The sequence below is a fragment of the Pocillopora verrucosa genome, chromosome 14, assembly GCF_036669915.1.
Source record: "Pocillopora verrucosa isolate sample1 chromosome 14, ASM3666991v2, whole genome shotgun sequence".
NCBI classification, from domain to species: Eukaryota; Metazoa; Cnidaria; class Anthozoa; order Scleractinia; family Pocilloporidae; genus Pocillopora; species Pocillopora verrucosa.
The window spans coordinates 16880264-16901061 of NC_089325.1; the positions used below are offsets into that span (position 1 = coordinate 16880264).

The window sequence follows — 20798 nt, forward strand, 5'->3', positions numbered from 1 at the left end:
GAACTTAGCAGAAGTTGCCGTGGTCGAAGCCCATGCATCTAACGCCGAATCGCTCGAGGCTAAAAAACATTAGTAGAGTATATTACGAGCTAGTTAATCAAGCATCTAATATACATAACAAAGGAGAGCCACTCTAGGACTCCCTATTTATTGGCAAACCCTTTACAAACTTCTTATATCTTTGTCAAGAATATTATTTGGCGGAGCCAACCGACTCGAGCACATTCGCTTAGAAGGTAAAGTACCCCTCTATTTTTTCTCCCCTTTTTAATATAGCTTGTTATGTTCGCTTTCAGTCAGCGTACTTAAACAATTAGAGAGAGAGGTTATGATGTTTTATCGGTTTGATACCAGATTTGTTTCTTTGTACACTGTGAAGGAATTTTGTAGCTTTCGACATGCTTAGTTTCGAAAAGTATTCATATATAGAAGGCAAAATCGCGCTGACAGCGTTCTTTTCAACGATTTGTCTCGCATGTCTTGCTGCTATGTCAAGCTTGACTATAGTTGTGATAAATCTCTCGCAAACAAACAATTTCGTCCACAAATCCTTTCTGACGCCTGGCCACGAGCGCCTGTTTACTGCGTAAATATTTGCTAAGGAAGACAGCGCTGGATTAAAGCTTTCGCGTCCAATGCGACTAAGATACATGCAACCGAATCGTCGTTCCGTATCGAGAAGTGATATCCGATGAACTGAAATACCGCTTGGTGAGTTGTGGTAAAACGGAGTCGGTCGATTTTGTTGAACATTTCTGGTTCATTGGTTTAACACGGATTCATTCGAGTGAGGTGTGAATTTAGGGTAGCGTCAAGATGAGCCAGTGAGCTGTGGTGAACGAGTAAATACATCGTAATTTGATTATTGCAACAAAACGACGAGGAGCGTTAGATTTAGGGAGCGCAAAGCTGCTTCGGTTGATGAAGCTGAGACAGCCACGAGAAGTTTTTGATGCACCGCTCCAAGAAACCCAGTCGCTAGAATCTCAAGGGAAGAGATTAGATAAATCAAAATGGAGCTGAACCTCACGGAATTTTTCGTGCGAACGACTTTGCACTACGAATCTAAAAAAATTGGTCTAAGATTCTACTAGGACAGTTGTTCGTGTTTAACGGCTAGCGTTATTTCCTCGCGAATTCATAGGAAACAAACTGAGTTGATTTCTCGTAGAGAAACGCCTTAACATTAGTTGATTTTTATTGCCACACATCACTGCTCTAGGAAACTGAAGCATGCAACAACCATGTCGTCTCTCACTGCTGATTTCGATGCGTAAAATTAGCACAGTGGCGCGCGATACGAACCCGTATAAAAATCATAAAGTTGAACCGCAAGTCAGTCAAGTTGAAAATACAAACTAAGGAAGCGTGTGAGACGTGAACCGCCAGTCTGATCTTTCAGTGGAACGTGGCGACGTTGAACAAGAGTGAGGAAACTAAATCCTGAATTTGTCATTAACTCCTTTTCTTTTGCGATTATTTTGTATTTTTTTAAATGTAATTGAAAGAACAAGAGCGCGATAGAAAATTTCAGAAAGAAGAAATGATAAAAGTTGATTTATTCCAGAGCTTTGCGAGTGACTTCCCTTGTGATGAAATCGCTCCGTCTTGCCGATAAGCGGCAATTAAGTTATGACTGTTAAAGAAGAGTCGCAGGATAACGAGGCTAAAATGGTTTTAATATGGTTTTCTTTCCGTTGCATTAAGTAGGAGGAAGATGAAGCGATAACACGAGGGGAGAGATATAGAACGTTAGAAACGTTTGAACATGTCTCCATTCAGGTGGCGGAGATTATCCGCAAATCTGTTCTTTATTGCGCAACTTGACCAAACACTAATTTTCTTTACTCCTTGTGTGTTTTCTTCTTTACTTCTAAGAGGTTTTGTATGTCACTTCTCTTGATATTCGCATCATCAGAGAAACAGAGTTTGCCTCAAAACCTGATAGCAATTTTATAGCCCAATCGAAAAAAAAAAAAAATTCCAGTGAACTTAACGATTTTGTTTCAGTTGGGGACATTTTGTTTAGAAGGATTTCACGATACTTCAAAATTGTGTTTTATCTCTAAACATCTCGCAGATAGATCGTTATAAAAAGCTATGCTCTCTTGATTTCGTGTTCTCCGCCGATCATTCTTGCGTGCAAAAGCCACTTACGCGGTTTTCCGTCTGAGTGAAGGACCTCTTTAAACTCACTTTCCATCTCAAAGGTCAATACTTTTTCCGCAAAAAATCATGGTGTAAAATCTGATCCTACCCTAAATAACTCACAAACTTCCCTTACTTTGAGGCATTTTTAATGAATATTTTACTCCACTGCAGCTGGAAGATTTCTTAATTTTTTAAACTGAATCATTTGAAGCTAGCCTTAGGGCTTAATCATTCATTAGATTGGTTTTAAAATTCCAATACTTTATGTAAATCGTGAAAAAGTGGCAAAGTCACGTCTTTAAGATTTCAAACAAACTGGTAGGAAACTATTTAAATTTTTGAGGATGAATTAAGTTAAGCCAATCCGATTGTGCTTTGGAGAAAACAAGTGGAGAATGTTTTGAAGTCTGGTGTTAATATTGCTCTGTTTGCAGTCAAAACCAACAGTCCGTTAAATCTCTCTTTGAGTTACATCAGGATTAATAGGAACTATCATATTCCACAGTCTAGACATATGTTCATTTAGAGGTGAGTGGCCATTTGATCGTGTTCGCAGCCATACAACTTCCATGGCAAAACCCTAAAATCCTTGGCTTCGATCCTTTGTCTCTGCAAGCAAGAGGAAAATGCCATTGTGATGACGTCATGCATTTCAACGAAAATTCGCGCCATGCTGTTTGAAGGAAATCGAGTGTACAACTGTGTAATCGTGATTCGATATTTACGTCGCATCGACAATATGTAACTCGGCCACTTGTGGAATGAAATGCCTTTAAATTATCTAGAACGTGTTAATATCTGCGTTGTAATCGCACTTCATTATTATGCACAGCACTCATTGAAAAAAGAGATTGCCTGAAGCCACAACATCGGTGGTTCGAAAAGATTTTACTAGCAAAGTTAGTACAAAAGCTCAACCGCTTCCTTCCGCATGGTTCTTAAAGAGGCTACCTTCCGTATGTGATGAACCAAGAGACCCTAACGATATCAAGTGACTTTGTTGCCTTGTTAACAACTTAACAGCTCCTTAAAAATTCACCTCACGCCCCGTCTCGTTATAAATATTCGTTGATGCATAATATGCCCATTTCAAAATTAGAAGTCAAAAGGTCTTCATACGCTTCGGTCATTGGGGCAAGATGAAACACAATTAAACAAGAGTGCCCATATCGTGCTGTGATATGCTAGAAGTATCCGGTACAGTCAACATAGCAATGAAAACAACTTTGCGATATAACGTGATGTGAGATTAAATTTTGCATCGTCCACTGACTTCAGTCTGGCAATAAATTGGCGAAAGTGGATAAATCATTTATTGCGCGAAAAACAAATAATGTACACACAAAGTCGGTGTTAAGTAGCATCTAGAGCCTGTCAGTCGCCTTAAACATTTTCCGCCGGTAAATAACAAAAGTTTCTTTTTGTCAAAGAGATGCAAATGTATTACCAAGCTTCACTGTGAAAAAAATTGAGAAAAGAAGCTTTGTGGGGCGCTATTAAAGCATCCTGCACACAAAGAGATGTTTTCAATAGGGCTTGAGATAATAAAAATTCCACTACTGTTGTTTTTAGTTTGTTTAGTATTTAGTTTCGTTCGGTGTCAACTTAGCTTCCGTTTTTAGCTTTATCTGTTGTAGTTAAGGCAGTGCTCTGATACGGTAGAGTGAATTTCAGGTCTATAGCTAAAAAATCAGTCACACTTTGCTGCATTTAACACCTACTCGTCTTTCTCCTCGATGCGGATTCCTTCACAGTAAGAAAAGGCCCTATTGTAAAAAATCAATGACAACTGCGCAACCTAATTATGCCAGTGTATTACGAACAATCTTGACGCATCTACAAACAGGAAATACGCATGCTATTTCGTTCGTAGCAAAGATCAGTTTGAAATAACTCTGCATTATTTTCGGCTTAACGACATTCTCGAAAATTGTGAAGAAGACCAAATTCGGTGCTTCGTCTTAACCTTGAAATCCCCCGGGAAGTAATTTACCGGGAAGAGGTAATGCATCTTATTGAGCTCTAGATGAGTGACAGAATTGTCGTTATGCAATTGTTTTGTGGTAACCCAAATTGGGTTAAAAGAACAATACGTTTCTCAACGGACCAATCAAAACTTCGCTGGAAGAAATCTGTCAATCAGTTTCGAGTCGGGTTCGTTGCAATATTTTCTAGCTAAGAAACTAATAGATGCGTTTTATTTGTAAGTTTCCCGTCTGAGAGCACGAGGGTGGAAGGTACAATGCGATACTGGATTGAACCTCTGCGCTGTCTGCTTTACGCTCTCGAAACGCTCCAGTGATCTGCAGCAGAAATCTGATAGTATTTGTGCTCTTTATTTGATTTTCACAGGTTTTCGCTTACGCGGCCGGTGACAGTGTTTAGTAACGCCTGACTGAGCTCGAAGCGCCTGAGTGATTTTTGGAAAGGAAAAATACACACGGATCGACGGGTCGCCCGGAATGGCTCACACCACGAAGCAAGGTAGTTAATGAGTGTTGTAGTCTGTAGCAAAAAAAACCCGAAGGTACAACCTGAGCGCATTTTTACTGCTTCATAGGACACGGAGGGGTTAACCAACTCGGAGGGTTGTTCGTTAATGGAAGGCCACTACCTGATGTTGTTCGACAGAGAATTGTTGAGTTGGCTCAGAGTGGAGTGCGGCCATGTGACATATCGCGACAGTTGAGGGTTTCTCACGGCTGTGTGAGCAAGATTTTGTGCAGATTCTACGAGACTGGCTCCATTCGGCCGGGTGTTATCGGTGGAAGCAAGCCCAAGGTAGCAACAGGTCCCGTCGTTAATAAGATCGCGGACTACAAGCGAGCAAATCCGACTATGTTCGCTTGGGAGATTCGGGATCGACTTCTGAGCGAAGGTGTATGCACAACTGACAATGTTCCCAGTGTCAGCTCTATTAACAGAATTGTTAGAAATCGTATCAACAGCGGCGATAAAATGAGCCCGACAAAAGACGAAGTCTCTAACGGTGGAGATGTAAAAGTTGAAAGCGGTGTTCATATGCCGCGGACTTCGTATTCAATCAGCGGAATTCTTGGAATGGGACCTCATCAAGCGAATTCTGTTCCACCCAGCAAGAGGAAGCACTCAGTTGAGAGTACAGAAAGCACAGGTATGTTTTGTCTTTTATTCAAAGTTTGAAGTTGTGTGATGGAATCTTAACTTGTCGTGAGGAAACACTATACCCTATGTTGACCTTTTGCACATGCGTTTTAGCATATGCTACTTACATCGTTGGCGCGCGCGCGAAAATTTGTTTATACAACCTTTCGACAGTCAAAATTTGCCTTCGTACGCACAAAATATTTTTTTCCTCAGTCAGCTGATAGACTAGAAAGAATTTGGGAGTATGTGAGGCTTTGTTAAGAATTTTAGTCGTCATAGTAAGGGCATGAAACCTTTGTAGTAAACCTTCGATTAGAATATTCGAGTAGAATATTGCTTTTAAGGCTAACTACCATAGTTTGGAAAATATTTAGATAGTAATGTTTGAATCTTACTAAAATAATTTATAAAACTAGGAACATCGAGTGATATAGTGTATCATCCCTTGACATTACCTTTAAATTGTTTCTATTGCTCCTTATAAGCGCCAAAATTAATTTAGTTCAATTAGATCAATTTGCAGTTTATAATTAATTTATACCATCAGTCAGATGGGTCACCTGTCACATGTAAAAGTTTTATACAATTAATTTACCAATATGAAAAAAACATTTTTTCAGCAATCCACTTTACTGTTCTTACATAATCAGGCTTAACAGTTTTTAGTGGAAGAGGTTTTTTTAATTATATATCTTTTGTCGGTACTTAACTTAAAGTAGTAGATTATTGTATGATAATTCTCCCAAAAAGTGGAGTGATATCAGTATAATGAAGAAAAGTATAATAAATATCACAATTAGTGAGTCAAATAAAATATTTGTGTTACAAACCTTTTGAACTCCCAAGATCTTATTGTTAAATTAGTTATGAGAATTTGGTGTTGGTTCAAGGTAGTGCCTTCTATCCTATAAGTTTGAGTATTCTCATTGCATTGGGAGAGAATAATGTGTGAATGTTGTAGGGAGAAGTTACATGTTAATAACTTCTAGGAGTTTAAGGGTCTGAAACTTGTAACTTGAATGAATCTTTAGTAACATTGAGACAATTGCTTTGCAAAAACTTGTAAAATTCTTGCTGTTGTTCTTCTAGTTTAGAAGTTTCTTAAACCAAATTTTTCACTGCATTTGTCTTTATAGGGAGTCATTCTGAAGAGGAAGTACAAGCAGAAGGAGATGCAACTTCACCAACAGATATTCATGGTCGCAAGATAATACGCCGTCAACGCACTACCTTCTCTGGAGAACAGATTGAACAACTTGAAAAGACTTTTGAGAAGACACACTATCCAGATGTGTTTACTCGTGAAAAGCTTGCACAAGATGTTGATCTTTCTGAGGCAAGGATTCAGGTACTAAAGTCATTGCTGTTATGCTGGAAAAGGGTCTTAAAATGATGCAGTGTTATAACTTCCTTAGTCTCCAAAGAAGAGGGATTTTGTCCATTTTTGTTGAGAGTATGTCCTTGAAACAACTAAAAAATAATTTACAAATTGTTAGTCTTGGTTAATCAACAACAGAAATCATCATTGAGAAAACAAAGAAGTTTTGCCAAGAGATGTAATTCAAAATATTATACAGCAAAGCAAAATCAAATACTTGCAATGTTGTTTTTATCCATGGTTTGGAAATTTCTGTTTTCAAAAAAGAAAAAGCCCATTTGGCCTTGCTAGAAACTTTGAGCTATTATTTGTTTTCATTGAGATACCATAAAGAAAAAGATTAGTAAATATGTGAGAGGATGGACCTCAATAAAAAAAGGACATTAAATATGTTTTTGGGCTAAAATTGGTCACTTTAGAGGGCTGTATTTCACCATACAGCCCCTGAAACTCAAATTTTTGTTGAAGTGAAATCTTTCCCCACTATTTGAACCCAGATATATAATAAGTATCTTACTATCCTGGTTTTCTTGGTCTGTACCCTACAATAAGGACCTTGAACTTGGTTAGTGAGAGGTATTTCTGCATCTGTAACTCCCTTTTTCTTTACTTTCACCTTCATTTAACCTCACCATAATTTTGACTTTCCAGCTTAGCAGTGATGGATTTAACCTGTTCTAATTTTTCTTATATGTCTATGCAAGTTACTTTTTATAGTTGTATATTTTTTGTATGAGAAATGTTTAACCTGTAACACTGATTTGTGAGTTTTTATAGTTTTACAGCCTAGACCAAAATATACTTTTATGGAGGCTGAGTAATTTCTTGTTAGATTATGACCTATAGTTTGTTGCTATGCAATTAACCCAACTTGTCTGCCTTATCAGAAATTTTTATCTCAATTTAACCTTATTTTGTTATCTTTTGTGCTTCCTTCTAAAGCCACTGTGAACTGCAAAGCTGGTTTGATTAATTCAGTGGCCTCTACTCTACTGTTTCCTTGTGTCATGTCCTCATTCTTGTCAGCTTTCTGTCAACTTCAGTTGCTGTTCCCCAGATTTTTATTCCCTCTTCTTATCTATAGGTTTGGTTCTCCAATCGCCGAGCCAAGTGGAGGAAGCAAGAAAAAGTGCCTCCTCTTGGAAGTCCCACAGCAGCAAGTCCTGCCCAGACTGTGCCAACAACTTTTATTAACACAGCCAATGGATATCCCACCACTGTTATCAGCCCTCCTCCTAACCAACCAACCCCAGTTCAAGATGACAACATTCACTCACATCAGTACGGTCAAGTCCATGATGTAAGTTCTATACTTAAAAACTTCATGTGTGGAGAAATTGAGAGCCTAGTGAGAGGAGAAAACTGGGGTTTATTTGTAACCAAAAGTGTCAGTAGAAGGCAGCCCAAAACTTAAAATCTCCAGTAAAAATACCAGAAAAGCAATCAGTGGCACTTAAATGTGGCAGAAAAAAATTAGGCTCAAAGCAAATCTACATTAAAGTTGGCTAGAACTACAAGACCTGAAACCTTAATTCACCATCTATTTCATGGAAATTGCATCAAAATTTTGTGACAAAGGATCATGTTGTTTCATTTCTCTCTTTACTGCTGGGTGTTTTTCCTTTCTTGTGGTTATCTGCTGAATTTTTTTTTTTTAATAGTTAAACAGTACCCCCACTTTCTTTTCCATAAATTGAACTAGTTTGTGCGGGAAAATATATTTAGATTCCATTGGTCGAGGGGCATTTGGTGTCCAATCAATGTTAAATTTTAAATTTGCAGAGGTATTTAACAAGCACTTGTCTCTTTTTTGATGTTGTTATGTAAAATGTTATAGTTGTCTCAATCAGGTAAAGGTGCAAACATAGGCTGAGTGTCATGTATTTGTTGTTGACAGGATGCTCCAGTGAAAGCAGAATTGACAGAACTGAAACCAGTGTCTGATCCCAGCCTGACAACCATGCACACCACCATGGGCATCCCAAACCTAGCCCCACCCCCGCCTCAACAGCAATCTTATGACATGATGCGACCTTCAGGAGTGCCAACACACAGCCCAACATTTATTGCTGTGCCAAGCGGCAACCTAGTGCAATCATCTCATCCCATGTCAAATGGGCAGGGGTACACCATGCGCCTCAGTGACCACACCCAGTCACAGCCAATTAGTAGTAACAGTTCCTCAGTTGGATATTCTACTGTTGGCCAAAGTGTTATGACAACTTCACCCTCCTATGCATCACGTAAGCTTTTTTTACACCTATTTTTCTGTTTACATGACTACTTAGTGTTCAACATGTTTGCTGATGCTTGTTGCACTAATCTGTATACCTTTCTGTGGAAAAAACCCCACATATACACTTACCCACCCATAACTATCAAGAAACAGGATTATACTCTTTCAGAGCCAGAGTGTTAAAGGCAACCTACCAGTACTTTTGTCTTCAGGAAACTTGTAAAACATTGTGCTTGTGAAAGCTCATTAAAGAGAAGCATCTCGCTTTATTTGATGGTTGCAATGTCCTCCTAAGAGGACAATTTTGATGAAGCTGAGCTCTACTATTTCTTTGACTAAAGAACTGACAATAACACTGACATTTCTTTTAAGAATTAACTGCAGTTTGTGTTTACCTACTGCATGTCAAGACGTTCTGTTAATTTTTGCCTTTTATCTGCTTAAAAATGTTCATGTATTTGTATACACGTATCTCACAGGAGCTCAAAGTTTAAAACCAAAAATTGGGGGCCCCTACTTATTGAGGGAAGCAGTTTCTCAAACTATCCTTCAGTCACCATGATCACCTTTTGGAACTCTTGAAAAATTCCTGTGTTTTGATGATTGTTTCTTACTCTGTGCTGAAAACTGTTCTGAGTTAATTTTTTGGAAGGGACACTTTTGTAAAGGATTGCTTGTTTATGTGAAATTTGTAAATTGAATTTTTAGAAAGCTTCAGCTATATTGATAACAATGCGTAAGATAATCTGCAATAAAGATGCACTCTGGAGTACCACTGAGTGACCTTTGAACTTAACTCTAAAAAAGAATGCACTCTATTAAAAACATTAACCCTTTTACTCCCAGATCAAATTTGTAATTCTCTTTGCTGTCAACTATACAATTCTTATAAAGTTAGTTCAGAGAATTTAGTTTTGGATCAAAGAATTATTCCCAAATTGGTTGCTATTGTATTGATATTGTAACAAGATATTCTGTCTTAGTCACTCATGGGATTTAAAGGAATGACCAACACAGAATTTCTCCTTACAATATCAATACAATATCAACCAGATAAGTGATGAGAATTAAGGAAAATATCAATTCAGGGATAATTAGTTGATTCAATACTAAATTCTCTGAACTAACATGATAAGAATGGTATGGTTGACAGGAAGGAGAATTACAAATTTGATCTGGAGGTTAAAAGGTTAATGTATTTGAGTTCCTTTAAGTACTCTTGTTATAACTCAAACTTGCAATTAATAGAAGTAGGCTTCTGTGATTTCAACACAGAATTATTCCAAAGTGACATACATTTTAAGAGACAGATTTCAAACTCAACTGCTTGGAGTAATTTGTTTTAATCTTGTAATGATAGGTTTTGCTCATGTTCTGTTACTTTTTGTTGTCTCTAGGTAGCCAAATACAGTATCAGCGTGTTATCACAAGTGGTGGTGGTAAGAACATAGCATTCATATTTTTGCATTCTCAATGTAGATTAAAGTGTTTCTCTGAACAAATGGTCATTTCATTCAATATGAGTTGTAACCCTTCCACTCCCAGTAGTGGCCAAGACAGAATTTCCCGTTACAACATCAATACAATCTCAAGAAGACAAGTGATGAGAATGTAGAAAAATATCAATTAGTGGATTATCTTTTGATTCGATATCAAATTCTCCAAACTGAAATTATAAGCAATGTATGCCAGACAGTAAGGAGAATTACTAAGGAGATCATGGGAGTGAAAAGGTTAAGGTGTGAGCATTGGGTGGAATAGTTAAATAATAGGAAAAGAGAAATTTTTTTTCTGATATATACAGGATTGTTAGACTACCAAGTCAAGTGCTTAAATCAGTTTCAGTAAAAAGTTGTGATCACTATCTAGTGGTTTTAGAATAGGTCATTGATGTTCATATTTATGTCTAATTTTGGGCCCTCTCTCTATGTAGGTGATGTTGGCCAAGCCACCTCACCCCCAGCTGGAAACACAGCCCCTGGCTATGTGCTTCCTCCTGTGAGCACACTCACTAAAGGTCAGATCCCAGGAGATATGACAGGCCAATTCCCCCCAGCGAGTTATGCTCAAGCCCCATACCCTGATCAGTGGATCCCGTATGCACCCCAGGGTTTCATTGGGAGGCCAACAGTGTTCCTTCCTGCCAACTGGTGAGAAAGTAAAGTTGTTCAGTTCTTGTCTTAAAATGCAAAGCTAGGTTTTAGTTGCTCAACAATTGTATACAAAGATGTGATGCTATTAAATACAATAAAATAGATGGGGGAAAGTACCTCTGTTCAAAGATGCCTGTGTAAGATGGTTAAATTCCTCTTGTGGTGCAAGTTGCCAAAGTCAATGCCCTCAAATACAATTGAGTTATAAATCACTCCAACAAAACTTGTACTGTTTAAAATGTACAGTTTATTGTTTAAACTATCTTTGTATTTACTTTTTGTTTCAGGACTGCTCCAGCTCCCCCTCCAAGAATGTCAAGCGCAAAACTAAGCACCTCGGCATGAAGATAAATTTAAGGTGGCACTCCACAATTTTGCTTCATGTCTGTGTCATCACCAGTGTTGTTGTTAAGTATGGTGAAGCAAGCATTAAGGCTTTAGTATTTGAATTCATGTGTGCTAGATGCAGGAATTGTTTTGGAAAGCAAAACCTGCAAATGTATCAAATATATCATTCAGTGGTTGATGTAATCAATCTGTGTGTGTATCTCTCATTTGGGAAGTGTTTCAAACATATCCTCTGTGTGATGGAGGATTTCATGAAATGTAACAATAATTATGCTAATCATTAGCAACTTTAAGAAATTTTGTAGAGTTAAGCTATAATAATTTTTTTATTTTGGTTTATACTGTAATCTATTTTTGTATACACACATCGCACTTCCGAGAAGGTCGTTGCTCAATTTTTGGTTCAAAACCACATGGAAATTGTTCTTAAGCAGACATGTATTTTTGTTTGTAAAGTAACCTTGTAGCTTAAGATTATGGTGAAATGAAAGTAACCCAACTCAAAGAAATGTTTGATAAATTATGATACTCAGTTTTCAAGGGATCAATTTGATCCATCATGAAGGGAAACATGAATTGTACCCTTATCTTATCCAGCTGGATACTGGCAGACTTAGCAATGGGTTGACAGCATTGTTGACTAATGTTTATACATATAGATGATAATCTTGTTTAGAAATTGAATCCAATTGTAAGTGAATCCTCATCACTCACACACTTCCATGCAGTTATTTTGCATGGGATAGGCTTAGTTGTCTAGATTGAAATTTGTTATTAAGGGAAATTAGCATACGTGTATGTAGACATTACTTCAAAGATGTAATTCTTATTTTATTCATTAGCTCTGTCACTTTGAGGATGTTATGTCACAAAAACAGAAGCACTTGTTCATCCTCCTGTAGTTTTTGAAATTATTACATATGAAAATCACAGATTTAGTACTCCAATGGCAAAATTAATTCTTGAAAAACGTAAAATTACCAATCCACAAAATTCATCTGTTACCAAATAGCTATCATCATAAAGAGATCATGTTGTAAGAAGACATGAAGATTCTGGCTGAAGAAAACTTTTTCCTTTGACACTTTTTGAACCAATACAGTCCTTTAAAAGTTATGTGATGTAACATCTTTACTGCTATCAGAGATTAAACAGACTGGACAAACGTAAACTTCTTATAACCCATTATGTATTACGACTTGTGAACATTTAACTATGAGAAGTATCAGGAATGGAAGGAAGGAAAGAAGTGATGTAAGGTTTAACATGTTTTGGTCAGAATTAAATTTATGTTCCTTCCTTAAATTTTGGAATCTTGATGTTAAACAGGGTTGCTAATATGCATGTGTGTTTAATTGTAAATATTGCATCTGTTAGATTACCACAAGATTATGGGCTGGTGTGAAATGAATGAGTGAATGAAAATTTCATTGTACTCTTTTAAGTGTTCCTGATTTCAATGATGCTTGAAGAATGCAGTGAAAGAATAAGTTATCAGAAGTCAGTCTTCATTGCTGTGTTAACAGTACTGGCGATAATCCAGTTTCAGAAATAGGTGGTACCAAGCTTTCCAAAGCAATTTGAACAGACCAGGATAAATATGCATTTAGTTATCGAAAATTGTTGGAGGAAATTATCTTTTATACATTTTTGATATGCAAATTTTGTAGTGTAATTTTTTATATAATGTATATTATTATTTTTTTGTAGTTTTGATATAACTGCAAGGGCATTTTTCTACCTTTGGTGAAATACTCCTAGGAAAATTTTTGTAGGCGCAGAACAAATAGTATTTTTTCCAAGTCAATTTATAGTACTCTCTTGTACGTGTATGCACTATTTAATAAGCACTGCGGTATGTATTTAAAGGGTACATTAGTTGGTTTGTTAATAAAAGTTTGTACTTTTTGAAGTCATCGATTACAAAGTTTGATTGTGAAGCCGAGGGCTGACGTAGGGAAACAATCAACGCACACATCATGGAAGTGACCAAGGGTACTCTTGGGTCCATTTTCGCTGGCTCTGTGCGGTTGGCCTCTCAGAACCCCTTCCCCATTAAGGTCTAATCTGTGAACAATTACAGACACCATCTTAGTCACTGGAATTGACAAGATCTCAAAATTTTTAACCACAGATCTTTCCATTAATAAATCCCTACTTACCAGAATTTCTTACCCCCAAAAATTCCGAAAATATGCAACCCCATTCTAATAACTGTTGAAAATGCAACCCCATTGCAGTCAACCAAGTGAAAATATGCAACCTAATTAAGAGGCACATCCCCATTAGTCCATTACTAGCAAGTACCCTTTCGCCGCAGAGGAGTGACCAGCAAGTAATTTCTCCTTACGCTATCCACACATTTCTAGTGCAAAGGAGGTGAGAAATGAGAAAATCTCAATAAGGAGACATCGAGTTGACTCTGGCTTCACAGAGCAGTCAGTTGGGAGGACTGGTGTCCAGATTGCGTTCTGTTGTGAGATTCTATTGACGGACAGACGCATAAATGACGTCACCATTAACAGCATTTTATTTTTTGGTCGTAGAAGAACAAATAGATTCCATGATGCCATTTGGAATGACATACAACGCTCTCCTCAAAGGGAGAAGAAGTGGAGCCCCTAGGTTATCAGTTTGACTTTTCATATTACATTACAACTTAAAATTTTACAACAGCATTAAAGAAATGTGTGATATTCGACGCTGTGGTCCTTTAATGAATTACAGTTTCTTTGTGTGACCTCGGTTAGCTCCATGAACTGTTTGAGTGACCCAAATTCAACATATCGACTTTTATTTTTTACCTAGTTTCCTTCTTTTCTTTATGCCTTTTCTCTACTTCTATTAATAAGTTTTAGATCACGATTGTATTTCTTCAATATTGCTTATCACGTGTGTAATGTAATTGCAAAACATTTTAACGCTTCTGTGTAATATCTTCCTTCCTGCACAGCCTGACAGGCCTGGCGGGAGTAATCCCAAGGAGGACTGTAGTGGGTAGTAGTGAGGACGTTTCGACAACCTTAGCGGAAGTCACTTTACCCTCATGATGACTTCCGCTAACGTCCTTGAAACGTCAGTCACTACAACCAGAAACTGTTCTTTTCAGTGCTACTCACACCCGACCGATCAGACTACATGATGAAATATTACCCCTGGCCTTTTTCAAACCATCAACTGTAATATCTTCGTAAGTTAAATGAGAAAAATTGATGGATTTTTAAATTTATTGATTTGACCATGACGAGAAATATGTCGTAAGACACACATTGTGTGACCGATAATGGTCCTAAAAACTACAGAGTTTGCGCACTACGTTCAGGTCTGATCAAACAGAACAGTCACTAGAGGCCGGAGCTTTCATCGAACTGGTGATCTAATTGGTCTGTGATTATGAGAATTCTGAAAACTTTGTCGATTAGTCACATTTTCAACCTACTTATTTTGATCCTGTGCATTCTCCATACAAGTAAGTTAATTAGAGTCAGCGGTAACAACATTTCGGTAATGGACCGATGTGGGTCCTACATCCCTCTAAGAATTAATCATCTGTACTTTAATGGTATCCTTAGATCATGAAGTATATATAGCCACAGGATCAAGACGATATACTACGGGAAGATAACACGATCATTGCGAGATGTAATTTATCGTACCGTCAATTTGCATCGCCTCACTTTCGGTTTCTGAAACGACTCAGCAGAATCATAATTCTTTCTAACTATATACAAACATCTTGTCATATTCTATATTTTCTATAATAAGGCCGTGAGTGGGGTGCAGCGGTTCTTTCGCAACATTTTTGCCACATTGAAAAGCGAATGGATAGTATCCTTGTCCTGTCACACGGCACGTTGCGTGACAAAAGCAGGAAATAAAATGCTATACGTAATTTCAATTTGTGCAGGGTAGCCGTGTCCGAGTTTTGAGGCTATTTTCAGTGATGGTAATTTTTCGCCTTTCTTTCCGTTTTTCGTAGTGCTGGTTGTCAGTAAAGAAATTTATGTCTCTCGCTATCATGGTAACAATCAGCCTTCTTGTGGTGAAACAATGAAGACAGCATGTAAATTTATTGCTCTTGGTATTGCACATGCACAGTGGAACGATACTATCTATATTGATGGCACTGAGACATCACGTGATCCATACCCATGCTTACCGACGACGTCGCAGCTAGATGGAATTTACGTCAACAAAAGTTTATCCTTGAGACGATTCGGCAAAGATAAGGTATTCATTAGATGCTCATCTTTGAGGCGAATTACCTTAGATGGCAGAAACACATCGGACAAGATGATTATTTACCTGGATGGAATCGCTTTTATTGATAGCTCTATCGCGGCTCGCATGAGCTCGCTCTATGTTGAAAATTGCAATTTTATCGGTGCTAAATCGTTATCAAACGCATCGGCCGTTGTTGATTTTAAGACATTCTATGGGAACCATTCTTTGCTTATCGCCAAATCTGTTTTCAGCAACAATTCTCTTCCTTGTGTCCGTGTCGTTGGGAATTACCTCAGACTAGAAGTTCTTGATACGGTGTTTAGCGAGAATAACGCATCGTGGGAAGGTAAAGTGAAAATGGTGGATGTGGCCGTGTTCATGGTTTCGGTATCATGTATCACGTCTATGGCATTTTACAATGTCTCCTTCATAAGAAACTTTGCGCCGAACGGAGGATGTTTGCAAGTCAAAAATGTTGATAACGTGAGCGGTAGAGTGAGGTATTTCAGAGAAACTAAGTACTTGGGCCATATTTCGCAAGCGCATTCTGGAGATCATAACTCTTTTCATTCAACGTGGGGATACGTTTCCGTGTCTATGGCCAAAGGAAGGTTTCTTCATAATGTCGGGGGAGCAGTCTTTGTTGGCGGGAAGTTAGGCCTCGTAAATATTTCTGCCGTGCATTGTGACTTTACCAATAATAGTTCTCCGCTAAGTGGAGGGGCCATGCTGGTTGAGAGCAGCCGTAAATTTTACCTGCAAATTAAAGAGTGCAAATTTGTGGAAAATAGCGCAAAAAATGATGGCTCAGCGATATACATCCTAGCAGTTGATTTTAAAGCAGCTAAAGGTTTTATTCTGGTTGAAAATGTTCTTTTTCAAAAAAACATCCTACGAAAACCTAATTTTATCGAGGATTCTCCCTTGGGTGGTACTCTAACAGTTTCCGTAGAGCCTGCTAACCTTCAAATCAATTTAGTGAATGCTTCGTTTTTGCATAATAAGGTTGACATGGGAAGCTCAACGCTATACTTGGATGCTCCATATTCAGATGTAACGATTGTTGATTGCAATTTCCATGGAAATTCACAGGATAAACGTTCCCATTACATCTGGACAACCCTTCTTATTTCCTCCGTTCATCTAAATTTCACCCTAATCAGATCCAACTTCTCCGAAAATATCGGGAGACCTACTACAGCTTATAATGACACATTGGCAGGAAATCCGGTAAATTTCTTCTGCGCAGCTTATAAGGCAAATATAACCATAACTGACTTGTTGTACACAAACAATAGTGGAGGAGGAATGCTTTTTAAATTGGGCTCAGATGAAGCAAGTAACTCAACATTTTCCCTGGCGCAGTCGATCTTTGAAAGCAACCAATATTTCTCCATGGATATTAGGGCGTCTACAGGCGCCCAACTTGTAATAAGACACGTAGTGTTCTCGGCAAATGAGTTTGAAAGTTCTGTTCTCCGAAGCTTAGCGTTGGTCTTCTTCTATATTGAAAAAGAAGGAAATAAGGTAATGATGGAAGAGGCAACCTTTAAACACAATTTCATACAAGGCATGATCTTACACTTTCGATTGTCGCCCGACGAAAAAGATCCTCTGGCGTGTAAAATTCCAAGATGGACCTACAAAAACTACATCCAACTCGTTAATGTTGGCTTTGACAAAAATACCGCCGATACCTCGGTCCTGCATTTGGCAAACGGCTACAATAACCTCAGAAACGTTCGATTTGTAGACAATTCAGCCACTTACACTCTATTTGGTTCAGAGGGCTCAACCAGTCTTCACTTAGTCGACACATCTTTTGATCAGACGAAAACATGGCAAAATGGAGTGACCATGCATAGAGAAGTTATGATTCCTTCCTTCACAGGATTCATATACTGGGCGAGTTCAGGACCAATCAATCTATTAAACACGACTCTCTCCGTTGAGTCCTCTCAGGACATCGATGCTTATGTTATGGTCGTGGGGGCAAGCAAAGCAAAGATGGATGATACATCGGTCATTCAGTGTCCAGTTGGAACATTGAAAAAAGAGGTAAACCTCGATCATTCTCGTATCGTTTCAAACAAAGCTTGTCCTGACGGCTTTTTTAACACCAAGTCAGAGTCCTTTATTTTCAGTTGCAAACGATGTTCTCCAGGTTTCTACAGTGTAGAGCCGTTTGCCAAAAAGTGTCGACCGTGCCCATTTGGTGGAAACTGTACAACTGATATTGCCGCGAAACCTACATTTTGGGGATTTCCTTTGTTGTCGGATCACGGCACTGTCGGCTTTAAAGAGTGTCCGATGGGTTACTGTTGTCCCTATCGAAACATCAGCTGTCCCTATGATAACCAGAATTATTTGTCTTCAGGCTGTTCTGGAAACCGTACTGGGTTTCTCTGAGGACAATGTAAGTCTGATTACACAGAAACTCTTTTCTCTTCACGATGTCAAACCAATGATGAGTGTGCAGACTACTGGTTCTGGCTTGTCGTCTTTTTCTACAGCTTGACATTTGCTTTCCTCCTTGTTTGGAAGTATCCAGTCATATGTCTTATTCAACGGCTATTGCCATGGAAAAGAACAACACAAGCAAGTAGCACTTCACCCTCTTCCTCAAACGGTGGTGGATACATCAAGGTAGTCTTCTATTTTTATCAGGTGGCCAATTTAGTATTCATGTCGGAAGCCTTTAAGATCCATTTAGAGGACAACTACTTGTTGACTCCAATAATTGGTTGGTTCGACTTTAAAGCTATCTCTTCGAGTAACGCACTGATCTGTCCAATTCGCGGACTCACAGTCACTTTGAAAATATTCTTGGAGGCCTCTCAAGTCCTCGTTGTGCTATTCTGTGTCCTAATCATTTTCCTTTTTCATGGAGCACTTAGGAAAATAAATAAACAATCTCCGTCTTTTCCCCCCTCTGGTCAGTATCTGAGTGCCACAACAGAATGTCTTCTCCTTGGCTATTCAGCACTAGCGAGGGGAGCACTTAAAGCCTTGAACTGCGTTGAAATTCAATCAACGCTCCGCTTTTTTTATGATGGAAATGTCCAGTGCTGGTGTTGGTGGCAGAAACTTTGCGGACTGTTTCTTACTGTTTTCATTATTCCATTTGTCTTAGTCTTGTACCTTGGATCTCATTTGCTTAACAATAAATCAATATCCTCTGGGCAGTTTGTATGTGGTTGCACCTTTCCTTTGCCTTTCGCTGTAATGTGGGTCGTTAAATACAGGAGGATTTGCAAAGATTCAGGAGCCATAGTTATCAGAAGCGAAGAGACATCTTCACTTCTTCGGGTTTCAGACTCATTGAACAGTGCTGAGAAGTCTTCCTCTTTTGACGAATCTCTCAACCAATGTCAAGCAAAATCATGTAGCATGGTAGAAGATGTTCTTTATGGCCCTTTCAGGAAATCTTACGACGACCGCGGTGCTGGTGCAGTGTACTGGGAAAGCGTTTTAATCGCTCGACGTTTGGTTATGATCTGCCTCCACACTTTTATTGTTTTCCCTTTCATCAGGATTGTATGTTTAAGTATCACGTGTGCTGCTATTCTTGCCTACCATATTTGGAAAAAGCCATTCCAGGACTCACGTGTTAATCATGCGGAAACAGCATCATTGGCGGCTCTTCTTCTATTGGCGATCATAAACATGGCTGATTTAGCACTTGGTATCAATGGAGAGGGTCTTTCAGCGCAGGAACAGATTTGTATGACTGTGCTACATATCGTGGAAATCATCATCTTGGGAACAGTTCCCCTGGCACTTGCTCTTATGATTGTAGTCTCTGTCCTGTGGCGGTTGTTCAAATTTATCCTTAAGTCTTTGGTAGGATGCCATAAATCAGTTGCAGAGTATATCAGAAACAGAAAGGCATAGTTTTTTTTGTTAACACAGGCGATCTTTAATTATCTGAGGAATTTTCATGGTCATCTTATTTCCAAAACGAACCCGTTGGATTGTTTCAAAAATATAAGGAATTGTCGTTTTATTACAAATGCAATCTACTGTAGCAGGTACTTTTCAGCAAAAGTTACAATTATAATTTGACATAAACTTGGCTTAATCTAGAGAAATTGAGTCTGAGACCATTTGAATGTGAACTAGCAGTTATGAAATTTGCAAATCCTAGCATGATCAATATACAGTTTTCAACGACTGTGAGCTTCACCAAGCGACTACTTTATGGAGAGTTATCGTTTCCTCACGGAGTGTGGCGCTCTTGATAAATATGAGGCCACGATGTGCCTTCACAGTTTGCATACCTTTCCATTTCTGGTCACGTCTTGAAAAGCCCGATATTGGTGACTGGAGACCATACAGTGAACTGCTCCTGCAAGTACGAAGCTATCTTTACTCCAGAAACGCTCACTCTACAACCATAAATTTTCCCGTTATTTTGAAAAGACGTAAATCTGCAATCCATTAGCTATATTAATGAATGGAATAAAAAAATCAGTGAACAAAATAAGCAAGTAATAAGCACTTACTGTCTTCCATACAATTCTTACGATGTTATTTTGAAGAATTTGGTATTGGATCAACTGATAATTCCCTAAATGATACTGATTTCCTTTATTCTCATCACTCGTCTGCCTGTTTCGAAATTGTGAGGAGAAATTCAGTCTTGGTCATTCATGGGAGTTATAAGGTTAATAGCCATCTAATGGAGACCGTCCTAATGCCTTGCACTTGCAATTGCTAGAAGAATAACTTTGTTCCTATTTATTGTTTTGATTCAAAATTTACTAGCACTTGGCTCTCTCCGTAATTCAATTTCTCTTCAAATCATTTCATTTAACTTTATCCCTTCTACCCATGTCCACATTAAAGACTCTGACTTGGCACACAGTCATTTTTGTTCTAAATAGAACCCAAGTAGATTAATCAAAACCCATATCACACCTGCAAAGCACAGAGATATCTGTACTTATTTTTCACCTTTAACTGGCATGAGGAGAGCACGATTGAAAATGGCTTAACAGATGACAGTGAAAGCAAATCGGTTCGTTTTTGGAAATACCTTTTTTATTTATGTCGCAAGTAACTTATATACTTATTCTTAAAAAGGGTTCTGCCTAAATAGTCAATAACAGAAGAAAAAAACTAGTTCTAGGCGTCCACTGCCTGTAAATAAAGAACACCTTTTACCAGAAAAGAAAGAGGA

The 20798-nt window shown here is 38.3% G+C and overlaps 2 protein-coding genes across 6 annotated transcripts; both read left to right on the forward strand.

Annotated features, from left to right (window-relative positions):
* Positions 1–103: 103 nt before the first annotated feature.
* On the forward strand, positions 104–13308 carry LOC131772382 (paired box protein Pax-6-like). Of its 5 annotated transcripts, XM_059088283.2 has the most exons (10): positions 202–236; positions 2586–2679; positions 4504–4635; positions 4712–5284; positions 6414–6625; positions 7740–7955; positions 8553–8898; positions 10289–10330; positions 10825–11041; positions 11332–13308. In XM_059088283.2, exons 3-10 carry the CDS (start codon positions 4614–4616, stop codon positions 11387–11389), a joined length of 1686 nt encoding a protein of 561 aa, XP_058944266.2. In that variant the 5' UTR covers positions 202–236; positions 2586–2679; positions 4504–4613; the 3' UTR covers positions 11390–13308. The 5 variants fall into 5 exon arrangements, with proteins under 5 accessions (XP_058944284.1, XP_058944260.2, XP_058944277.2 ...); XM_059088301.2 differs by lacking the exon at positions 2586–2679 and having other exon boundaries at positions 104–236; positions 10825–11049; XM_059088277.2 differs by lacking the exon at positions 2586–2679 and having other exon boundaries at positions 104–236.
* A 1414-nt stretch (positions 13309–14722) lies between these two features.
* LOC131772801 (uncharacterized) lies at positions 14723–20102 on the forward strand. Its single transcript, XM_059088758.2, has 2 exons — positions 14723–14861; positions 15372–20102. The coding sequence occupies exons 1-2, from the start codon at positions 14786–14788 to the stop codon at positions 18023–18025; spliced, it is 2730 nt and encodes a 909-aa protein (XP_058944741.2). The 5' UTR covers positions 14723–14785; the 3' UTR covers positions 18026–20102.
* The last annotated feature ends 696 nt before the right edge of the window (positions 20103–20798 follow it).